Source organism: Photinus pyralis, unplaced genomic scaffold, assembly GCF_008802855.1.
Source record: "Photinus pyralis isolate 1611_PpyrPB1 unplaced genomic scaffold, Ppyr1.3 Ppyr1.4_LG2, whole genome shotgun sequence".
In the NCBI taxonomy this organism is placed as follows: domain Eukaryota; kingdom Metazoa; phylum Arthropoda; class Insecta; order Coleoptera; family Lampyridae; genus Photinus; species Photinus pyralis.
In genome coordinates, this window is record NW_022170403.1 from 49,675,903 (window position 1) to 49,700,327 (window position 24,425).

The 24,425-nt window shown below is 36.0% G+C and overlaps 3 protein-coding genes across 3 annotated transcripts; 1 reads left to right on the forward strand and 2 right to left on the reverse strand.

Moving 5' to 3' along the window:
• The first annotated feature begins 4,081 nt into the window (after positions 1 to 4,081).
• LOC116162993 (probable nucleoporin Nup54) lies at positions 4,082 to 22,601 on the forward strand. Its single transcript, XM_031476810.1, has 8 exons — positions 4,082 to 4,220; positions 4,276 to 4,375; positions 14,236 to 15,195; positions 15,243 to 15,519; positions 15,565 to 15,863; positions 15,913 to 16,169; positions 17,832 to 17,951; positions 22,307 to 22,601. The coding sequence occupies exons 2-8, from the start codon at positions 4,321 to 4,323 to the stop codon at positions 22,523 to 22,525; spliced, it is 2,187 nt and encodes a 728-aa protein (XP_031332670.1). The 5' UTR covers positions 4,082 to 4,220; positions 4,276 to 4,320; the 3' UTR covers positions 22,526 to 22,601.
• Positions 10,472 to 11,806, reverse strand: LOC116162995. The gene is made up of 2 exons (XM_031476812.1): positions 11,433 to 11,806; positions 10,472 to 11,382 (listed from the first exon to the last, which is right to left on the reverse strand). The coding sequence occupies exons 1-2, from the start codon at positions 11,484 to 11,486 to the stop codon at positions 10,594 to 10,596; spliced, it is 843 nt and encodes a 280-aa protein (XP_031332672.1). The 5' UTR covers positions 11,487 to 11,806; the 3' UTR covers positions 10,472 to 10,593.
• A 62-nt stretch (positions 22,602 to 22,663) lies between the features above and the next one.
• LOC116162994 (zinc finger protein GLIS2 homolog) lies at positions 22,664 to 23,935 on the reverse strand. Its single transcript, XM_031476811.1, has 3 exons — positions 23,669 to 23,935; positions 23,379 to 23,614; positions 22,664 to 23,326 (listed from the first exon to the last, which is right to left on the reverse strand). The coding sequence occupies exons 1-3, from the start codon at positions 23,840 to 23,842 to the stop codon at positions 22,705 to 22,707; spliced, it is 1,032 nt and encodes a 343-aa protein (XP_031332671.1). The 5' UTR covers positions 23,843 to 23,935; the 3' UTR covers positions 22,664 to 22,704.
• Positions 23,936 to 24,425: the final 490 nt, after the last annotated feature.

Here is a 24,425-nt window from a genome sequence, read left to right on the forward strand (position 1 = left end):
TTAGAATAGGTAACCTATGTAAACAGAGGGTTGTTTGTTTTGTTTAGGCGTTTGGTAATTTTTCTCAAAGTTGGCAATCCTTAACATAGACTAGAAAATTCATGGTTTTATTGACAAGTGTAAAGTGTTCTTATCTGAACAATAAATCCATGAAATAATTCATCAATAAATCCATGGGCAAATTCATGAATTAGTTGATAAATGTAATGTGGGCTTTACATTTTTAGGCCCACAATTTAGGTTAAGCCTCTATGAGTCTATGCCAAACAAGTGGTGCGACAAAACCTATGTATGTGAGATCAATTTTGTCTCCTAAATTGGAATTTATCCAGGGTAGAACAGTTGTCCACATATCAATTTTCAATAAGCCAGAGCAATTGGAATAGTTCAGTCTAAGAAGTATAAATAGCCAACATCAAATGTAAACAGAGTAATTATAATGCGATCAATAGACCGGATCAGCCCTTACTATTTATGTTGAAAATGATTAAAGTAGGTATGTCTAAGTGCACTACTTAATAAAATAATTTTTATTGGACAGTCAACTCAATTATCCGTGGCACATACGGAAAATCGAAAATCATGGATCATGGGAAATTTTTTTTATTGATGGTATGGGGTAAAGCAAAATAAAAATATATTTTACTTATAAATCATAAGCTTACTGTTTAATAACATTAAGTTTTGTAAAATAATGCAGAAAGCAGTATAAACACCCTTCATCCTGTGTTTTGTGTACCTATATCCCGTAAAGTTATTACCCATCCTTGGAAGAGTTAATCGACAAAACCTGGATAATCTCAACTAATATTGCAGTACGGTTAAGCGGCACCCGGATAAATGAGGGTCGACTGTATTGGTTTTTTGTAAACATTTACGCCCTTTGCATAAAACTCAATAATTGCCAGTCCTGGTAAATTAGATAAAAAAATTCAGAATGACCACAGAGGTGCCTCTTTCTCACAATCCTTCACTCTATCCACTGTTGCCATAATCTATTATAGAAAAAAAGCACCTTGCCAAGGGTGTTCGAACTCGCGTCATCATAATCAAAGAGCGGCAAGTGTGTATCTTGGTACAGAACATCTGCGACTACCATTTTTCAGAGGGCATGTAATGTGGCGGTCCCGGCAGTCATACCACGACTGTCGTTAAATCACACAGACAGCGGTTGATGCGACCTGGAAACGTCTGTACCTAGGGAGTGGCATCCATACGATATTCCATAAACAATTTTAATGCCATATTTCCTTTCAAATGAACAATTGCGAGCAGGCCGAGCTTGCCTTCTGCTACAAACGCGTGACGATCATAGAACATAGAAGCGTACTTTGTATTCGATTACCACACCTTACTAGTAAATAATATGTGCTATGGCGTTGTGTATGAGTGAATTTACACCCTTGCAAAACAATGAAAATAAAGTATATCTAGCAATAAGAAGTAGTTACTTCAGAATTGCTATCAAAAATGAGTTGCTGTTGTGTCACCTTTGGAATTTTTGTTTACATAGGAAATCTTACTTCACTGGAACTTCCAAAGGCGACTTGATCGCCCGTTACTTTATAATAATAATCTATTCAGACTAATATACCTACATGAAGTACTTACACATTGTCAAAAATATCACAGTTACTTTATATTATATGCTTATCTAAAAAGAAATGTAGAAGTATTACAGGTAAAATCAAAAGTTAAAAATTCTTCATCGCTACAAAACATAACATTGACTAATAAAAAATGTTTTTATTTTATGCTTAAATTCTATTAGGTCTATATATCTTAGGTGCACAGGGATACAGTTAAGGAATACTTGCGACTGTATTATAGGATATCTTGATGACCCTATAATTTTCTGTTACTTCCAACTTGCGAGTATTAAATGGAGACAACCTAGATATTACGCAACCGCCAGTTCTATACAGTACTTGATTATGGCAACAGACTTGTCAGCCATTTTGGAGCCCACTGACAATCCAAATCCGTGCACAAAAAAGTGTAAGGTTTTATCTTTATGCATCAATAATGAACAAATCAAAGGTTTTTCTCTAAATACAATACATGCAGGATGCAGGACATACGGAATGTTTTGCAAACATCAATTGTCAGTTCTATTATATATATGTAGTAGCAGAGATTTACTATATAATAACGGAGCCGTCGCCTCCGATTGCTAACGACACCAAAGCAGCCAGTACTTTCTTTACGAGTTATGCATGCGGATATAAACATACACGCATGTTATTTTTTAAATTTATTCAATTTTCTCATTTTAATTGTGAAGTAACACCTATTCGATTCTATGTTGCTATATAATTATGTAGTAAAATACATATTAGACATTATACAGTGATATTCATGTAGAAGTAGGCACAGGGATTACCTATGTCTACTTTTAAATGATAAAAAGTCTTCTAAAGAACTTTATCTGCGCCTGTAGGATAACTCTCACTTATCCCGGTCATTTTAAGTGGGATAAGAACTTAATTACCACACTCAGTGGGATAAGAACTTCATTACCACACTCAGTGGGATAAGCCCTTGTCAAAACAATGTATGATCAAAAATCAACTATCAAGATTATATATTGTAAACATTAACGTCTGATGGAAGAGTTCCAGACTCACTCATGACATAAGCAAAGAAATCAGAAGCAAAATTTTTGACGTACAAATTTTCTTGACGTTAGGATTTTCTTGTTTCTATGGCGTCGAAAACTGCTAACTATGCTACTTCGATTGGAATTTAAAAAAATGCATCAAATTTATTTTTCGTTTTTAGCAGTAGAAGAACAGTCGCAGATAAAAAGTTGTATTTAATACTTGGGCTAACGGCCATTAACATACTCATGCTCTTACAATAGCTCGGGCTAACGCCCTCGTATGCGCAATTGTCGCATTCGTAAGTTAATGAGGCCGTTATCCCACTGATTAAATAAATAACTATTATGCAACCATAATAACTACCTACAACAAATGAAGATCTGCCTGGTATATTAATTAATTTGAATATTATCGCTTTTACTTCCGTATTCTAATTTTCGTTCGTGTGCGATGTATTTAACTAAAGAAAAAGTTGATATTTCTAATTGGTATACCCATAACAGTTAAAGGACCTAAAGAGATTTATTTTCTGTGAAGCCAAAGCAACGATATTCAAATTAATAATTGAAAGCCAGATCTTTGTTTCACGAAGTTATTTTGGTTGCATAAAATTAGGCGTCTTTCAGAAGATTTATCATTTGAAAGTAGACATAGGAAACTACTTTTACATGAATATCACTGTATATGTTACCTATACGAAATAACACCTCACAAAGCGTCTTCTTGCAAAAACACTTTCATAAAATACTTCATATTGCGCATATTCATTGTTTTAACTGTGTCAAAGAGGATGATGATGCGACGATGCGTTTATGAAAGATGACAAATAGTAATTATGCCCAAATGATGAATTTACGGAGAATGATTTACGTACAGGTGTAACTATAATGCCTACTATTTTACCAAAGTCGAATCGAATTGGTTTACAGTTAAAATGACACATTAAACAGTTTTTCTGTGCACAGATGTGGACTGTCAGTGGGCTCCAAAATCGCAGACGGACATCAAGTACTGTAGCTGATTTGATGACGTCAGCAATCGCAGACGACGACTCGTATAGTTATAGTCTAAAGCAGGGCGCGCATTGAATCGACACGATTCGATGTCACCGATCGATTTGCTATGCAAACATTTAAATAGGTAACCGCGCACTGCGTCTGTTCGGATCGACTACAACGCGGAATTCGAACCGTGACGGTGACCGACGCAGTACGCGGATTTCTGTTTAAATGTTTGCACAGCACATCGATCGGTGACGTCGAGTCGTATCGTGTCGATCAGAGTTGATTCAATGCGCATCTTGCTTTAGACTATGAAATTACCTAAAGGTTATATGTAGTAGACGCTGAATAGTACTAGCAAATAGTAAGGGTACTCTTTGGTAGTAGCATAGTATAATACGTAGTAGCATTGTATTTATAAACAAATACAATGGTAGAGCCAGTTCCTATTTATTCAAAACAAAAAAGCTTATACCATTGATTACATTGGTGTACCACAAGTTGCATATCACACATTATCCCATAGATCCGAATATAAGCGAAAGAGCGTAATAGTATTCTGTGACTGTGGTGTAAAGACAAGAGAACCAAACCGACAGCCAAACATACATTAAAGGTTAGGTAGTACTTTTAAATTTTAATTTAGAAATAATTGAACAACTTCCTTTTAGAAATGCAATAAAATTTAAATCATTCGTGCAGTATTAACCATCACAATGGCATTCAATTTCGGCAGTACATCTACCACTTTTGGCACACCTCAAAATAAACGTAAGTTGTAGTATAGCTGTTGATTCATAATTCCTTGTAGATCTTAGACCATTACATGGACTGCTATTAGCCCTATACTTTCAATACAAAATGGGTGGTCACGGATAGAGGGCACTGTATTTGTAGGTATGTGAATCTCAGGGTAAACTAAAGTCGTATGAACACCACTCGAATCGCGTAAAGAGTAGCTTTTATGGTAACCGTGTAGTACGGGAAGCTTTAAATACTCTTCATTATCTTTTATACGTCCACAAATAAGAATAGCTTTGTTGATGAAGGACTCCATTTTTTGTTTGAGTGATTATTAATATATGGTGAAGAAATATATATAATATTGACTATTTCTTTATACACGTTTTTTCATGTAAAACATTTCAGCTCGGCTCGGAAGATGACGTTTTTCGTCGAAATCGATAGCCGTTAGAAAATAAACAATTTTGAGTCTCAAATATATTTCTTCACCATATATTAAGAATAGCTTTGCTTTTTTGGCATATCTAAGCGATTAATTAATTGACGTTTGTTAATTTAGAGGTTGACAGTGTCCAAATTGTGTCTCATCGGACAGTTTTGGACAGACTCGTTTACCCTGAAACGCACATACCCAGGCAATGTCCTTGACCATATTTTAGTTACGATTAGCAGTCCATGTACTACATGGTCTAAGTTATAGATACATTTAAGCAAATGAACATCAGCACCTGGTAAAGGGTTAATTTAGGATTAATGTACAGTCACATCATGTATGATTTTGGAGATGATTTTATGTGTCTAGGATATTTTGATGGACCAATGTGTAATGTACTCGCATATTTTGGTGGGTGCACTAAATGAATTCAATGAACTTTGGATATCTTGAAATAAACAAATATTTTGATCCATCATGCATCAAAGAATATACATTGTGCATGCATTGTGAATAATGTTGAATAGTTTCGTCAACTTCCACGGAAATGATTTCTTAGGCTGCAAACGGTTAAACATTTTTATCACGTATTTAACTTTATGCCATTAGGTTTGTGACAACTGAAAGTAATTCGACAACATGTGTTACCTATAAGTGAACACACCTCTATTTTCTGCACTCTTATTTCCATAATTCCATCGCATTTAAATTAAAAATTCAAATATTAGACAAATTGATTTTCCTTTAATCTTTCATTTGTTTAATCTAGTACCTACCACAAGTTTTTTTGAATATATAGAAGTCCGACTAGATTCTGTACTTTTCTATCTATGTAAACAATATGTGTTTATTATTTATCCGGCGTGGCTGGAATCGGACTCCAGCAGCGCTTCAACATTCGCGAACTCCTCCCAGTTCGAAATCGGCCCGGGTGAGTTGCTGACACTGGAGCACCCACCGACCACGGGTTGCTTTGGCAGCCTGGGCGATGATGTGTCCGTAGATTTTTGCAGGTGCTCCTGTAGCACCTGTTGATGATGTTTTGGCGGTTGTACTCCCCACCTCTGGTTCGGCAGGGTTACTAACCCTCACTTTCAGAGAGGAAAACCCATAACTAAGTCTTCCCCCCGAGCTACCCCCCTTGGCCATTAGGGTTAATCTGGTCCTCTTCCTCAATGCTGAAAACTACCAGCCTCCCTTGAGGTTGGTCTTTCACGGCTGTGTGGAAGAGACACCATCTGCCTCCCTTTGCCCAGGAATTCTGCACTTCTAAGCGCTGCTTGACCGTCGCCAGGTCTTCAGGTTCCCCCGGTACTCAGATGGCAGCCTTGCGAAGCCTAGTCTTCCTGTACCAGCTTTAGGTGTGCAGCCTCCCACAATTGTGGCAGGTTGCCAACTACCTCCTTCAACCACTTCAGAAAATGGGTGTTCTTGCACGATATTCTTAAAATTTCGGCCCGAGTACCTCCACCCTTTGAACGTGGGTCGTAGTGTAGGGGCTTCTAGGGTGAACAAATAGGCCAGTAAATGAACGTGGAATACAGCGATACTGTGTAATTTTCCGCGTTTCCACCGAATCGCATGAATACTTTGATTTAGGTTCTACTTACCCTCCACTTCAAAGTTGAACTTGAGCCCAGGGTTGCTTTTTATTTTTTAGGGGAAAAAACTACCCCTATTAGAAACAAAATCGTATAATTGTAAATTAAAGGGGGTAATTGATTCAAATCATCTTTTAAAGGAGTGAATAAATATCAATTAACATTAAATAACACAACTTAAGATTTTATCACAGTTTAACCCCTAAATCTTACCTCTAAAATAGTTATAATTAAAACAATGTCATAGAATACTTTGACTCCACTGATTTGCATGGAAATTTGTATTTAGGTTACCTATTCCTCGGGTTATTCTTACTCTCCAGTTCAAAATTGGACTTGTGCCGTTGGTTGCTGTTTATTTTTTAGGGGTGGAAACTACTCCTATTATGGCCGTTTGCACTGACAAATGTAAGCGGAGCTTAGCTTAAGCGTAGGTTAAGTCCATGGCAACCATTGTCTCAATAATCGTTACCATGGATTTTAAACTACGCTTAAGCTAAGCTCCGCTTACATTTGTCAGTGCAAACGGCCATAAATCATATAATTGTAAATTCAAGCAATTTGGGATTCAGTAACATTAAGTTTAGATTTCTTTGCTATTTTTATTTTTACCACATAATTTCTACCCTTATAAAATTGATTTATAATTATAAATCAAAGTCACAATCTGTAATCTATATAAATAAAAATGAATGTTTGTATGTCTCTTATGCCTGCCTAAACCGTTCATCCGATTGCGATGAAACTTTAGGGAATAGTTGGAGGTATGTCCCGGAAGGTTTCTATATAATAAAAGAAATTCCGTCTATCTGTACGTACTAATGTTCCTTATGCTTGCCTAAACCGTTCATCCGATTGATACGAAACTTTGGGTAATGATTGGTCATATTTCAAGGTTTTTATGTAGGTAAGTAAATAAAATAGTATTCGTCCTGTCTCTTATGATGCCACTGCCAGTTGCCTAAACCCTTTATCCGATTGCGACTAAACTTTGGGGGTTCGAAGCACGTCCCTAAACTGTTCATCCGATTGCAGGACGAATGACTGCGAAAGTATATAAAAATGAATCGTCGAAAATTATTTACGCGATCAAATTAGATATGTAGTTCTTTTTTTGTTGTGCTTGCGTTATCGAAACATGTAACGCTCCAAGCTAAGGCAAGCAAATAGGACACTCTTTTCTTAAAAATTAAACCAAAGAATCGCCTAATTAATTTACGAAAATAATCGTCAAGATATAAAATATAAATTCGTACCTACCTACCCTACATCTGCGCAGCTGATTTAAAAACATGTCCGTAAATTCTATTTATAAAAAGGGCAAGTTTGCCGTGACTACAAAATTCATTCCAACCTGTGCCTTTGAGGACGACCCAACATACAATTAAGCCATAAAAGGATTACATTTACCAAAGGAAAGAGTGTCCTCTATCATGGAGATCGAAACCATAGAAGATACGATGATGGTCAAATTAGAGAAAAGATGCGCAATTAAACCATTATTATCGTGTTTTAGAGAGAACAAAAAAATTCCGATTACTTCCGAAGATATGACAGAAAAACTGAAACTTGCCGATCTTATGTTTATTTTTTGCTTGCTGGTGTTATTTGAACAGATACAACAAGAAAGCCAAAAAATACTTTCTCATTGCCACTTTTTGAACTCTACAAGACAGCACCCGCGCACAACTTGCGAGCATACCTATCAGATCAATTCCTGGAAAATAGAAAAAAGTGTTAGATACGTATACTTGCACGATTAAGATGTTGTGCGTAGATGCACCATCCTGTTGAAACCAACAATTTCAAACTTTTGTTTTTAATTGTGTGACGTATATAGTTGTATTCGTAATCAAAAGTGCTACTAAATACAGCGTGTACTTTTTCCAGGGGCCATATAAAAAAGTATAGTTTGTGATCATTTCTCCGAAACAAAACGTTGTATTAAAAATCTTCCAACGGTGCTCAAAAAGGGGCAAGTATTTTTTGGGAACAAGAAAACGCCAGTTCTAGGTTCTAATGTAAACCCGAGTGTCTTCAAAAAGTTGATGATCGAGTCCAATACTCCACAGAATTCCTTCCGTTTTTGAGCTTTTGACTAGAACCAGCAGGATTATATGGTGCCAGTAGAAAGGTCAAATTACCGCAACTTACAACGCTACCTGACCACTGAATTCATTACTTCTTTCAGGGCAAAACCCTCTATCGAAGCATTTCTTGCAGAATATTCAACATTATAACTGATATGTATTCCAAATGACATCATTTTTTGGTGCAAATATAATTCGGGAAAGGGGTTTCAATGCAAATTTTAAGGTATTATTTTTTCTGTAACCAACATCATACACATCCATCCCAACATGTAACTACGAATACGAAAATTATAAACACCCGTGCGAAGCCGGGTCGAGCAGCTAGTTCTTGATAAAGAAAGCAAAGTAGACCTTCGACACGTCGAATTATCTAATAAAAAAACTACACGAGGAAACAGAAAATATGATTTATATAAATATACACATATATATGTACACTATATTTAGTTTGTAAGGTTGGGTAAAAGTATGTCTGGGCCTTAATAGCACATTATGTGTATCTTACAATGCTCCAGTAACTACACGCGTTTTGATATATTAAATATGTGATTGGTTTTTTACTCATAAATCGGTTAATTTTTAAGCTACGAAGTGCTTTAAAAACCATTTTGTAGGTTTTTTTAAAAGCTATAAGATTATTCAAATTAATTTTTTTTAAACTCTTATTTTTGAAAGGGTTGTAGTTGAAAGGGCTCGAATGAGTCACTAATGACGAGTGTATGCAAACTTTGAACACCCATATCTTAAGCAATTTTTGTTTTACAGAAAAACAAAAAAAAGCAAAATGTTCAGAAAAGCAAAAGCTACATTTTTTATTCTTGTAAATTTTTCGCATCACTAATACTTTTGAAGTTATTTTGAAAAAAAAGTCAATTTTTCAAAATTTCAAAATTTTTGTTTTACTTCAAAATTACATCTTTTCAAAACTAAGCACTTTGCGTGGGTCAAACTTACAGATCATATAAACAATACATAAATAAAGTAAATTGTAAAGCGGTAAGGCTTAATTACAATTGGGGTGCTAATTAGGTCATTTCCTCGATTTTTTTTTACCAAAAAAAAGGATCAACTTTATTTTGAGCGTAACTCACTTAGTTTTGATGCTAGGAACTTTTCTTAAAAACAAACAGAAAGGTTTTTTTAAGCAAAAGTATTCATAAATTTTCCCCGAAAAGTGCTTCATTTTTTGGTTATTTCATATATATAGACCATTTTGTTTGTTTTTTTATAAGCTATATTTTTGTTAAGAATACTTTTTTCGATACAATACTTACTTTCAGAGTTATTTGCGAAAAACCGTCTGAAAACGTGGTTCTACTTTGAAGTAGAGGGTAAGAGGAACCTAAATCCAAATTTTCAAGCCAATTTTTTGAGGCGCGAAAAATTACACGCCAAAACGGTCATTTACTGGCCTAAAATGCTTGTCAAGAGTCTTGGCCAGGTAATTTTGAACCATATCCGCCTGGTTAGCCCTTAGCCTACCCAGCGAGCTACCCAGGTGGTCATTGCTCTCAGCAGCTTGCTTGTAGCTAAACCAAAAATTTCAGAAAATGATTTGCCCTCTTGCTCAAAAACTAGTAATAGGTACATAAGTCTTATACCAATGCACCTGAAGAATTTAAATTTGAGAAATCTTTGAGATTTGTGAATGGATAATTTGTGTACCTATATATGGTATATTAGACTCGCTCTCTGTTGCTTGATTCACAGTGGTCACTGATGTGGGTTTGACAAGGGGTTTGAGGTGAAGCCCGCGCGGTTTTTTTTCTATAATCGCGGCAAAAAGAAGTGAGCAAGCAAGCAAGAGAAAGAAGTAGTCACTTCTGTCGGCACTTTGGTCGGCACTCACTATGTACCACTTTCGATTTTTTTAAAATTATGTGTCAAGTTTGATTTTTGAATAACTAATAATTTTTAAAAAAACCACTTTTGTGTCCTATAAATCTGAGTGGAAATGTAGGTGAAAATCTGGCCAATTCACTTATTGCAAAGTACGTAACAAAAATATCTGTTGAAACTTTATTTTATCACAATGTAGGAAATATTTAAATTAAAATATTAATAAATGCATAAATAGATAATAAATACAATATCACAAATTAATAACAATTCAATATTTTAGCAAGAATATTGAACATAAATATCGTTAACAGTAGTAACACATTCTTTTGGTGCTTCGTTTTCAATCGACACGGATGAAGTATCCTTTTTATCGCTCACTTCGTAATACGGATGATGCAAAGTGAGCGATTTATTTTTACGGTGTCTTATGTATACGATGATTAGTACAGAAAACATTAATAGCAGTAGGGCCAGTATGATACCCAGGATGATGTAGATTGCACTGTGATTAGGGTGGTCAGGGTGATAATCAAATTTTTCATGGTTTTCTTTACCGCTTGCCATAGATTTGAGAAGTTCTTCTGTAGTCGAGTATACATGCGAAATGATGCTCTCCGTGGTCGATGGAGTGGTACTTGACTGGGTGTCGATAGCAACTGCGGTACCATTTTCCATTGCTTCGCTCACTGTATTAGTGCTGTTTAAACCATCGCCAGAATTACCAAAATTATTGGAAGCGGTTTCAAAAATGGTATTGATCGTCTGCTTGGCTTCGTCAATTGCCACAGTTGTCGTACTAATGGCATTAGTAATGGCCTCATTAAAAGAATTTGTAACCTCAACAGCTCTGGCGGATGTTGTTTCAATAATATTGGTTACCACCTCATTAACTGCAGTTGTGGCTTCGCTTATTGCTTGTGTGATATTTTGAGTAGTTGTAGAAGGTTGTACGGTCTCAGTTACAAAAGATGTTACGGCTTCTGTAATAGATCGTTCAGTTGTAGAAGTTGTATGTGTAGGTGACTTGGTTGGAAATTGAAATGTAGGCAATGGTTGATGCTGAAACTAAAATTTACTTATTAAGTACAAATGTAAAAATTTCCAAAATTTCTTACCTTAACATTATGAAAGTTACAGTTGTATCCAGTACATCCCCTTTCGAAAACCATTGTAAATACACAACACTAGCGTGATAGTTATCCTCGTAGTTATCAGTATAAAGCTTTATGAATACTATCCACATGAAATTGTTGATAGGTATTTATAGGTACTTTTCAAGTTTATCATCCCAACTTTCCCAAAAAATGCGATTGCGTTAAAGGTTGAAATGCAAAACTTACTATTATTTAAATGGATTTTCCTTTTAATAATCGAGCATTTAATGTTGTGGCTTCCTGTTTTTATCAATATTTCCCGCGTCATTCCGTGTTTTGTCTACATTTGACGTAAATAGAAATTTCAATACACAATTTTGTAAGGTTTACAGTGATTCAGTATTTTATTGCTGCATTGCACATTTTACTTACAGCGCATTATAGTGCGGTGGGAATTCTTCCCTCAAGAAATGTGGTGATCTTGTTTCTGTGCCAAAAATAATCATTTACAGTATGAGCACTTTGAACAATTACTTTATTTAGTTGTATCTGAGGTTGTATCAGTACTTCGGTTTATTACCATTTTATATTAATTGCAATTTCAGTAGGACTAATGAAAAAGGAGCTTTTAGAACTTTTATTTCAGAAGAATCAGTGAGTAAACATCTCCACCCATGAAATTAAAATATGACAAAGGTCTCGACTGGTACTGATTCAGCAAAATTCCAGATTGCAGCCTTGCTGCTGTATTGGCAATAATGTTGTAACCATAGCAAAATCTACCAATTCTGTTAAACCAAGGTTTAATTAATTTTTAATTCTCTTTTCAGAGAGCACAAGATTGAAAATAAGATACCAGTTATATCAACGGTTTTTATATTTTAATCAAGTAGCCTGTGATGAATTAAAAAAAACAAAATCAATTCGAGGCAACAAAACAATGAAGTAATTACATTATATGTTTAAAATACTGACCATTATTAGTGAAACACACTTCAAGACAATTTACTTTACGCAACGTATTGCTATTGATGGCATGACGCGCTGGTCATCGAATATTAGTGTTATTATTAATAAAACCTAAAATTACAAAATTCCAAAGATTTAAGGCAATAAAAACATTCAGAAAATGTATGATTTTGCAAAATTAAAACAACTTTCTACAATATATTGGGAATTAAAAACTTTTAATAATGAGAAAAATAAAAAAAGTCTTCATATACATTCACAGCACTAAAAAATAGAAAAAAGTAAATTTGAAAAATTAAACATTGGAAAAAATTTAAAAGCGAAAAGGATGTGAATATTTTGGGGCAATAAGACATACATTAAGAACTGAAAGTAAATGTAAAACCAATAAGGAAAGGGTTAGAAGAGAACTAAAAAAATTTGCAGAAAGAATTGCAAGTTGGTCGTAATTTTTAAAAATCATCATAGTTTCAATTAGGAAAATTAAAAACAATCAGAAAAAATTTCAGCAAGTGTACATACAGATTTAGAGAAATTCGAAGGATTAGAAAAATTCGGAATTTTGAATTTGAAAAATTCATAAAATACTGATAAATAGTTTTAAAAACTGACAAAATTGTAAAACTCAATTGGAAAGTTCGAATAAGCCTATAATTTAACAAATTAAAAAAATATAATTAATTACTCAAAAAATTATGGTTCACAATTTCAACGCGATTCATGAAGCTTTCGTAAAAATTCAAAGACGAGAAATGAACATTCATAAAATTTAGACTTAATTTGGTGCACATACAATTCCACAATGACCCAAATTCAAAATCAGGAAAGTCATTGAATTCAATAATTAAAAAATAATAGAAAAATCAGATTAAGTATTAACAAATTCCTTTTTATCTTGCACCCCGGCCAATTGCCAAAATTCCGATCCATACTAAAATAAATAACAATAGCAGTTAAGCAATTAAATCCACCAGTTAGGTGTAATTGCATTTGGTATTATGTATTTTTAATTCATTTACAGACAAAGCTATAAAGTAAATGTAGTAAAAGCGTCTCTACGTGAAGCAAACTTTAATAGACTCGGAATTTAATACACGTGTCAAAAGTGCAGTAGTATGCTCATGCGCAGAACCAATTATTTTTTAAACGCTTGTACAATGGGCGTAAAGTTACGTGATTAGATTCACTCGCCTATGAACCTCTTGTGTCATAATTTTTTTCGCTGAGTAAAGTTGACTAAAACAGAATATTTTGAGGAATGTAGCAGGCTGATTTGAAGCTGTAGACAATTTTGACACTTCTATGCAGTCACAACACAAGCAATTTTATTCTTTAGTCAATTTTCTAATACGTTTAAAGTAACTTTTAATTAACCATATTTAGCAATAGGTAGGTTCGACATGTTTGGTATTTGTTTTATTTTAACTAAAATCGAGAGGTTTTGTTATTTAAAAACGATCAGAAAAAAATTGAGTTCAAAATATTGATATTTATGTCCGCTGTAAGCACTTTAAAATCAAGGGTCGGCGCGAAGCAAGAAAACGTACCTGTGCGCGAGACTACCTCGCGTGACGTCAGACGCCAGAAACATTCGTATACTTTGCCAGCACGGCGGCAAATGTTTCTGCCTACTGACGTCACGCGGAGTAGTCACGCGCACAGGTACGTTTTCTTGCTTCGCGCCGACCCTTGATTTTAAAGTGCTTACATCGGACGTAAATATCAATATTTAGCACCCAATTTTTTTCTGATGGTTTTTTAATAACAAAATCTCTCGATTTTAGTTAAAATTAAAAAATTTCGAACCTGCCCATTATTATACATAGTAGTTTAATGGACGTGATTTGTTAATCAGCGACAGCTTATGGAACTCCACTGTCATTTGGAACACCAGCAACGGCTCCACAAACGGGATTTGGAGGCTTTGGAAACACTTTTGGTTCAACCGCCCAGCAACCGGCTTTCGGCACACCTGCCACTCAACCAACCGCATTTGGAGCAACACCCTCCCAACCAACAGGATTTGGATCGACTTTTGGTCAACCGGCCGCCGCCGCTCCGGCTCCTGCCTTCGGAAGTACATTTGGACAGACATCAACACCAGCTTTTGGATCAACATTCGGTACGGCCGCAACATCCGCCGGTTTTGGCACTTTTGGAACCGCAACCGCGCCTGCGCCTGCTTTTGGTAGTACATTCGGAACAGCCGCAACCAGCGCACCTGCGTTTGGTAGCGCTTTTGGAACCGCTACATCCACTGCACCAGCATTTGGTACCAGTTTCGGTGCAACGGGATCCGCAGTACCAAATCTTTTCGGTACTCCGGCGGTAACCAAACCTAGTCTATTTGGGTCGACTCCTGCAACTACAGCGTCCAGTTTATTCGGAGCTCCTGCCACTGCTCCTTCACTGTTTGGCGCAACCGCTGCCACTCAAGCTCCAACGTTATTTGGTAACACAGCGACGGCGGGCACAACGAATTTATTTGGTGCGACTTCCTCGGCTCCGTCTTTATTTAACACGTCTTTCGGCGCAACAACCACAACACCCAGCTTATTCGGTGGAGCTGGTACAACAGGATTTGGTTTGGGTACAACCGCAGCGCCAAATACGGGGTTTGGTTTTGGAAGTACATCAACAACTTCGGCCTCTTCATTATTTGGTGGTTTCGGGAAACCGGCCACAACTACAAATACATTTGCCGGTTTTGGGACTGGCACTACCGGATTTACCGGCTTTGGTGCAGCAACATCTACTACACCAAGCTGGGGTACTAGTACTAATTTCGCGGGTATTAGGCCTCCTGGAGCTGTCGGTACGAAATTTTGTCATAGAAGTAAATGAGGTTATAGATGCTTCTAGGTTCCCAGCCACAACACCTTCAGCAAATTTTAGCTTCGTTTTACGCCATCAATATTTTCTCAGATGAGCGCGATGTTGTCCTTAAGAAGTGGAATATGTTGCAAGCTTGCTGGGGAACGGGGAAAGCTTTTTATAATGCATCTCAACCTCCGATTGAGTATAATTCTACTAACCCTTTGTATCGATTCAAAACTGTTGGTTATGTCACTGTACCAGGCGAGGACAACAGTAGTGGATTGGTTAAGTTAATATTCAGTAAAAAGGAGTCAGAGTTAAGGTAAGTGTAAGTATTGGCTTCATGCGTTGCAAAATAATGTTACAGCAACCAAAAAGAAGTTTTAACAAATGGGATTCTTAGTATTTTGGGAAACAAACCTAATTTAACCGTCACAATTGAATCTATAAAAGCTATATCGGATAACCAAAGTGAAATTATGTTTTCCGTTTCTGAAAAGGGCGTCACCGGGTCAAGCAGAAAAATACCCGCCACAGATCTCTGTGCGTTTTTAAACCAACCAACTCAGAAACAACAACTTACTAATGTTGGCGTGACTTACATTGGTGCTTACGTCACCCCAACTAAATCACAGCTCCAAGAATACTTAAAGAACCCACCCGCTGGTAACAAATCCGAAACAATAATTTTCTCGCTTGATTTCTTTTATTTAAGGGGTCGAACCACAAATGTGGCAAGCGGCGCAGACAGATAATCCAAATCCGTCAAAATTTATGCCGACGCCGTTGAACGGCTATTCCGATCTTAAAAAACGTTTATTATGTCAACAGTATGAAACCAAACTCCATCAAGGATATCTAAACCAGGTTGGCAACGATATTGTTGAATTGAAAAAACGGCACGTTAATTCGGTCGCGAAAATTAATGATTTAAAACAAAAGTATGCCCAATTATATCATCGTCTGCTACAGGTAGGTCTACGAGCCCTAACACATAAATGTTCGAACACTCAAAATTTTAAAAATGTTGTAACTTAAAAATCATTGTATGTTTATTTATTTTTTTTTCTTACTATAGTTATAAATTAAACATGTTTAGTAACTGTAATTTTATATTTTGTTGCAAAATTAATTAATTTCAACTGTCAAATAACACAAAACACCATAAAATTAGAATTTAAAGTGACACAAAAATGTTCGGACACCACCCCTTAACAATGGGTTGCATCCTCTTTGGCTTTAATAACAGCTTGGATTCGTGTAGGCATGGTCGTCATAAGAACTTTACATTGATCGATGCCAAAGGTATCCCAAATCTCTTGTAACTTTTCACTCAAAGAAGCAATACGTTGCTTCATTTTGTCACACTGTCTCAATGACATTGAGATCTGGACTGCTTGAGGGCACCTCTAAAACACTATTATTGTGGTCTTATAACCATTTCTTAGTCGTTTTTTCCTGTGACATGATGCTCCGTCTTGTTGAAAAACAAAGTCTGCATCAGGTGATAATGTCGCAAGTGAAGGCAATCAACTTTGTTCTAAAATTGCTTGATATTTCTGAGCATAAACATTACCATTTGTAAGTGCAATTGTCCCAGCCCATTTGCAGACATACTGCCCCACACCGTTATACCACTGGGGAATTTTACAGAACGCTTTTAATCTTTGTGACATGCTTTGTTTTCCGTTCCGATAACTCTTTCTCGATTATCGCCTACATTGACATCAAATCGAGATTCATTACTAAAAATGATTTTTTTCCAGTCTTGGTAAGATCACGCCTGCCGTTCCCGAACCCAAGCCAACCTCTTCTTTATTATTTTTGTGTTTTAAAAATGTTTTTCTTTCGCCTATTTAAAAAAGTATTTTCTAATGCTCAATAATTTTAACCTAAAGATCAACTTACTTTATAAAAATGTAAACCTGATTTGTGGATCCACCTTCGACAGGTTTAGCTAGAAAGATGAGCATTTGTTACTTCCTTCCATTTTACCGTAAGATTCCGTACTGTGTCTCTTCGTCCAGATTTGCAAATGGTTATCAGCGCTTCCTGCATTCTAGGGGTAACTGTTGGCCGTCTTCCTGTGTTGTTTCCTGCAACTTCGATTGATGCTGTTTTCCCATATACTTTGTTACAATGTCTAGCACTGTGGACATGGGCAAAGTGAATTCCTGACCTATTGTCCTAAAGGATTCCCTTATGAACCCATTTTATTATTAATTGTCTAATTTCTTTCAGTGTCGCTTTGCCATGTGCCATTTTTCTTTTAACAACATGTCAAAGTGTGCTCACAAGTTATAAAAATTATAATTTTTGTTGTTTTTATTCTGTTACCTAAATCAAACTATCAAATATATGTGGTGTCCGAACATTTATGTGTCAGTTAATTTCGCTGGTTTTCCTATTTTCATGTTGTGAGAGCATTAAAAAAATTGTTTTTTGGTATTAAACATAAACAATAAACTTATAATACATATTTCTATACAAGATATTTTCGGCTTTATTGACATTGGATTGGTTTTATTTTTTTTTTCGGTTTTATTTTAAAAATGCTAGATGTCCGAACATTTATGTGTTAGGGCTCGTACAAAAATGGAAGTAATAATGATAATTGTTGAAAACTCCTTACAGATCATTATAAAACAAGAAGTGACCCGTAAAGTGGGGATGGCAATACAGCCAGAAGAAGAAATGTTGAGAGGAAGATTAGAGATGATTACCACACAGTTGGGCTTACCAACACAGTTTAAAGTAAGTGGTATTCATTTTTGTTAACTTGCTGTTGTAATGGTCATTTTTGTGCGAATTTCTGGGTAGGTAAGTTTTTGATTTTTCTGAATTGAAAATTTTATTCCTTTTTATTCTGTAATTATTAAAGGTATCGTAAAGACATCCCGGGTTTATAATGAACGTCTCATGTGGTTTTATTGCTTAAAAAAGATGTTCTCTATGAAACTTATTCATCAACTGGCCTGCGTAATACATATGGGAACCCTAGCCTGCCTACAAGTTTGTTGGGATGGGGGGGGGGGGGGGAAAAGCTTACTTTTATAGTAGTTAAGCAAGGTCGATCAGGGACCACTTTGACCTTGAGTTCTGCGCATGCGCTAATTTCAAGGTTGAACTAATGTAACTGAAAGTCATCGTGGTTGTCACTAAAGGTCAAACGAAGAGGAAAATCCTGGCTTCTTATTAGTTGGTTCCTAGCTCACATTGCAATTCCCATATGCGCATAGGTAGTCAAGGTCGGAGGGGTGTATGTTCTCCCTCAGCTCAAACAACATTGTTATGTTTGAGAACAAAGCGTTTATTGTTTTCGGGTTATAGGTGACCTCCTCCTGCTCATATGCAATCCTTCAATTCTAAATATATCCTATTCGTTTCGAACCACACTACACTTTAATTTTGTCGACATCATATACACACTATAGCGCGTTCGCATCTCCAGATGCAGTATGGGGTCTTATGGACTAATTGTCTCTCTTATCAGTTTGCGTCATTCTTCGATAATACTATCCTTGTTTCTGACCGCATTGATGTCAAATTGACATATGATTAAATTGAAGTATTAAAACAAAACATAATCTTCTTGTGCTACCATTGTCTCGTTTGGCAAGCATGTACTGTATGTCCATAAGCACCATACTGCATCTGGAGGTGCGAACGCGCTATAGTACAAGCGCGCCACAATTTTCTCTTTGATGTATCGTCGAAAAACCCACAACCTAGCCCACAACTCATGCATCGCGGCGAACCTCGATTTCAACCTCATCGGGTTCGTGATGTAGTTTGTTGGGTCATCCACACTAGTGTGGCGCGGTTCGGGGCAGGACAATGTTGCAAATGTGGACACGCCTTAACGTCCATTAACCTAGCAGAGCAAGGTCAGCAGAACACAATCAAACAGATTGCATAATTAGGTGCTAATTAAGTGTTCTATTCCCGAATTAAATGCTCCTTTTTTTTTAAATTATGAACCTGGCAGACCATGTAATAATTTAAAAAAAAAAGGAGCATTTAATTCGGGAACCTCACCCTTAGAACCGTACATCTACGTGATATCAGCAGGTATTATTTCTTTGGCTAAGTGTGTCAGCATGAAATTGTCGTAAAAAATGTACTTACTAGAGAAATGGAAACTAAACAGCTAGGTAACTGATAAGTGGAACTGCTAACGGGTAACAGGTGAAGAGACTGAACGGGGGCTGTTTTTGATGAGCAGTTTATTTAAAAGGTGTTTTATTGAGAAGCTATGATCATTCTGAAGCCCAGAAAACCCTGTGAAACCTTGGCGTAATTGATTGTTGTCTGCTGCTTTGTAGGTGTGTCAAAATTCCACATTTCTCGATCGAGAACAGGCGCTGGATAGATTTCGTTTTAGTAGGAAAATAAGAACAATTTCGTCTTAGTAGAAGAAAATCAGCGTTCCTCTGTGTATTGCACTAGATTTGAATTTTTGAACGAAAAGTCGATGAAATATGAAGATACTGAATAATCGCCTGTAAAAAATATTTGCAGCAGTCGAGTGGCATCACGGAGCATAAGTTTTTAGGAAGTCGTCGCCGTCTTTCCTCCGACGCTTTTTTCGCACCCTCGCGCTACTCCACTAGCCTCCCCCCACCCCCGGACCACCTAACAATACTTTTTCACCGTTTTGACGTTTATTGGGAAACGCTAAGTTAGAAAGCTGTCTCTTTTTACTTTGGTTTCGTATTCGTACCCTCCGACTCCACAACAAATTTCCACTCCCCCACCCCCTGCTTATAAATGGCACTTTTTCATATTTTGGAGTATATTCGGAAACGCTGAGGACTGGAACGATGCGGTTTTTGCGTATATTTCGTATTCATAAAATTAAAAGGCACGCTCCAAACATCGTACTGCGCAAGCCCAAAACGCAACTTTCCTATTTATGGAGCAATTTGATTCCAATTTTTATGGTAGTTCCCTCTAATAAAAACTTAACAAAAGATATATGGAAAAAATTGTACTGCGCATGCGCAATAGAAAACTTTCTTATTTATGGAACAATTTGAACGAAATTTTTGTGGTCCCTCTAATAAAAGTACACAAAAGGCACGCCTCAAAAATCTCGCTGCGCATACGCAACATGCAACTTGAAGGAAATTTTATGGTAGGTTGGGCGACAAGGTTTGCCTTTCCAAAGATATGCGATCCATTCCCACAGCACATACGGTTGTCGTGATATAAATTTTTAAGCAGAAGTAGAATGTTACCATCTGAAATCATTTTTAGGTTAGGGACAATTAAAAGGTGTGTTTACCTGGCGTCGATGATAAGATATTTCAAAATACTCCACTTTTAAACATGTGATTTAATGAACTAAACCGAGTGAGCTGAGGCGGCGGAGCCGAGCATATGTATTGTGAAAACCAAATTAATAAAATTACTGAGTGCGGATGTTTGACAACGATGTAACGTCCCTTTTTTAACGTGACCTTTTTTTGGCTTAGATGTCAATATTACCTAAAAGTCGCATTGAATTGTAGGCGATTATACATTGAAGGCAGTTCAAAGAGAATAATCAACCATGAAATATCAAACCCCATTTATGTGCACATCCGGAGACGACGATCTGAATTGAAATTTTCACTTTATATAGGTTATATTTCCAATAAACAAATATACCTCTTAAAAATTTAAAAAAAAGTGCTGATTTGATCGACCGACATATCGGTTTATCACAAAGAACATGTCACAGAAGGTTTCGTCAAAATTCAAAATTTTTCGACGTTAAACGAGATTGAGTGAGAAAGTTTAGCGGAGATTTGAGGTCTCTACTAAATGACCTTTTTTTGGGCCTCAAACATTGATATCGAAAAAATGCATTGATTTTTAAATGGTAACTAGAGACAGTTTGCGCGTCACATCAAACGCGACAACGAATTTAATAGAATTTTTTTTAAGTCTCATTGTATATTCCCAAAACACAAAAATATTCGTACCAAAATTGATTTCTGCTGTAAGCAAATGAACCGGGCGTTCCGAAAATCGTACTGCGCATCCCCAGTAGACAACTTTCCTATTTGGGGAGTAATTTGATTTAAATTTTAATGGTTGGTTCTTTTAATAAAAGCAAATAAATGCAACCAAAAAAATTACGCCGAAGATAGTTAATACAACAAAAGTGAAGACACAACGTAAAATACCCCATTTTTGGTGGTATTTGTGCAAAATATGCTCATTCTAGCGGAGACTTAAAAGCATTTTAGTAACCTCTACGATGACATTGACTAAAAAATGTAACAAAGTTTTCGCCTTTCTGTGGTTACAATTTTAAAGAAATATTTCCATAAATAAGAAAGTTGACATTGCGCAGAGTGCACATGCGCACATTAATCGTCAAGATTTTTCTTGGTTGAGGTGCCAGAGCTATAAGCTATACCGAATGTAAAAATAAACGAACTAACTAGTTACATTGAAAACTGTAGTAGTATTTAAAGCCTCAAACGGATGGAGAAATGATCGTGATAGCGCCTTGCCACGTGAGTTAGAAAATGCGCTGAAAAAAACTGGAATGTAAAACAAAGATAACATCTTGCTGTATAGTAAATTAAAGTCTAATCCAATCCAATGGTAGCGGCCAATCCTCCAAATCAATAAGAGTTATTTCCCTGGTGTCTATGTAGGGTTGCTACATCTGAATCTTTTTAGACAAGTCTTAATTGTCTTGGATAAGTTCGGATTGTAGTGAATAACATTATGTCAGGGGATTTTTTAAATTATGAACTTTCTTTTTTTGGTTATTGAGAAACGGCCTTGACTCAGTTTACTGTACCATTAATACAGTTCTAAATGGTGAGAAGGGAGGTCTTTTCAAAGATGGATCACTTGCTCTATCGTGCTGTTTCATGTTTTTGGGGTTGTGGCCTCAGCCCTATCAGATCGAGGAGTTCGTTAGGCACTTTTATCGTAAAGCATATTCTGTGCTCATTTTGTGAACTACGACCTTTTTCTTGTTTGTGATTAAGTTTTTTACACCCGCAATTATACCAGAAATAATAGTAAATCTTTTCTTTAATTCGCCAATGTAAGCTTTAATTAAGATTCACATTACATTAATAACTTGAATTTGAACTTTTTAGGGGCAACTACAAGAGCTTCGCTGCTGTGTTGAATTATATGAAATTCCGGAATCGTCACTTAATCAACGGTACCAAATGGATGCTCAAGTGCAAGAAGACATAAAACAATTTCTCAAAATGGAACAAAATGGAATTGCCCAACTGATTAAGATAATTAATTCGGATTTGAAAAGTCTAAAAGTGATTTCTGAAGGATTGGAAAAAATAATAAAAAAGTGAGTGACTACTTCGCAAATTTACGAGGGTCAAAGAGATTTGTAATTTTTTATGGTTAATAAACGATCATTTATTATAAGTACTTTATTTATCACAATCTACTAAATGTCTTGTAAAAAAACCAAACAAACAAATAATACGTTTTTGTTAAATACTTTAAATAAATAATGAATAATTAAGAACTAAATGTGTCTACGTGCTATACTTAAATCTAGAGGGAGATCAATCTCCATTTTATCGTCGATTTGATATGGCCTGAATAGTTTTGGTTCAGGAATAAAAGCGGTTTTGTTCCACGTTGATGTATTGTGGTTATTTCGTATATTAATATAACCATCCAGTTTTAAAACCCCACTGTCTTTTGATGCACAGCATAAGTGTTTGCAAGTGCACAGTGAATCGCATGATTCATTTATTGCACCTAAATGTGACTCTACCTTTTTGTTTGTAACAATGACACTGGTTTTTATATTGACTGCACTAACTCCATTTTCGCTCACAAAGTGTTTATACGTTTTCACATGCTTTCTTAAACTGCTAGGATCCGTGTATCTTTTAGGACAACCGGGAACCTTACATTGGTACGGTTTATCGACCTGATGTGTCCTTGTGTGCTTAAATCGATCGCTTGAATTTGAATATGCTTTGTGACAACCGGGTACTGGACAAACGTAGGGTTTCTCCCCACTGTGAGATCGTGAATGTATCTTCAAATTCTCGGCGCGTGAAAACGATTTATCACACTGATAACAATGGTGAGGTTTTTCATTGGTGTGTGTTCGAACGTGCACCAACATTTTGTACCTGCATAAATTCTTATTAGAACCGATTTAATAGACTTATATAGTTTGTTTACCTCGCATTAAATCCTTTATTATTTCTTGTACAACCTTTCCATCCACAATAGAATAGCCCACCTGGTCCGCTGGCCGAGTGCACTCTGCTAACGTGAATTGCCAGTTGGTCCAGAGATTCAAAAATGATTCCACATGATGACCAGCAACATTGAACTTGTTCACTTTTCTTAATGATCGATAGTTTGCTGTCCTTTGGAAAAGGTTCTAAGCTTGAAATAGAGTTGTCGCTATCACTCTGTATAAGGAAGAATTTAAACGTCTGGAAATTTCTTAAAGAAATTTAACAAACCTGAGAGCCGTTTGGTGAGTGTGGCATTAATAATTCTTCAGACATGTTTAAATGATCGTAACTTTGAAACCGGTTGAAGTATGAAAAGTAGCTGGGCTGTGCAGGAATGGACAATCCTGTTGTGTAATACTGGAGTGGATCGCCCTCCAACATCCTATGATTATAAACAATCATCACAAAGATTATAAAGAAACGTCAAAATGCAACTAAATTATTGTGAATAATTATCTCGGTATATATATATGGAGTGTCATACTCTATCTTCTTCTAACTCGATAATCACAGTATTACATTTTACTGTGGTTACATTAAGATAAAGTGCTCACTCTATTTTTGTATATTAACACCAAAACAAGATAAAATCTTTTATCTCATTCTCTCTTCCTTGAATTAGATGTAGTCGTCCTGTTTTAAGTTTAGTCATTGGGGGGTACACATGGATTTTGTTCGTGAGAGCATATACTTGTACTAAAGTCAACAGTAACTGGAAAGATCCGGTTGTGAAATTTTTATGGTCAATGGGCCGCTGATAACGTGATGATTATAAACATTACTTGCCATTAAACTAGTTTAAAGTAGTTATTGATAACCACAGTCCACTTAATCGCTATCATAATTCGTGTATATAAATATCCATATGGTCAATTTTGAAAATAATTTTGCTTAATTGGGGATAGTGCTGACGATTTGTAGTAATTTTTAAAATTAAAATTCCATTACATACCTACCTAATTGCAAGGTAGTAGTTTTCCTTAAT

Coding starts and splice junctions, on each gene's coding strand:
- LOC116162993 (XM_031476810.1), top strand. CDS start 4,321: ATGGCATTCAATTTCGGCAGTACATCTACCACTTTTGGCACACCTCAA. Junction 15,520..15,564: donor AAAAAGGAGTCAGAGTTAAG/GTAAGTGTAAGT, acceptor ATAATGTTACAG/CAACCAAAAAGAAGTTTTAA. Junction 17,952..22,306: donor GCTTACCAACACAGTTTAAA/GTAAGTGGTATT, acceptor TGAACTTTTTAG/GGGCAACTACAAGAGCTTCG.
- LOC116162994 (XM_031476811.1), bottom strand. CDS start 23,842: ATGATTGTTTATAATCATAGGATGTTGGAGGGCGATCCACTCCAGTAT. Junction 23,615..23,668: donor ACTCACCAAACGGCTCTCAG/GTTTGTTAAATT, acceptor TTCCTTATACAG/AGTGATAGCGACAACTCTAT. Junction 23,327..23,378: donor AATAAAGGATTTAATGCGAG/GTAAACAAACTA, acceptor GAATTTATGCAG/GTACAAAATGTTGGTGCACG.
- LOC116162995 (XM_031476812.1), bottom strand. CDS start 11,486: ATGGTTTTCGAAAGGGGATGTACTGGATACAACTGTAACTTTCATAAT. Junction 11,383..11,432: donor GTAACTTTCATAATGTTAAG/GTAAGAAATTTT, acceptor AGTAAATTTTAG/TTTCAGCATCAACCATTGCC.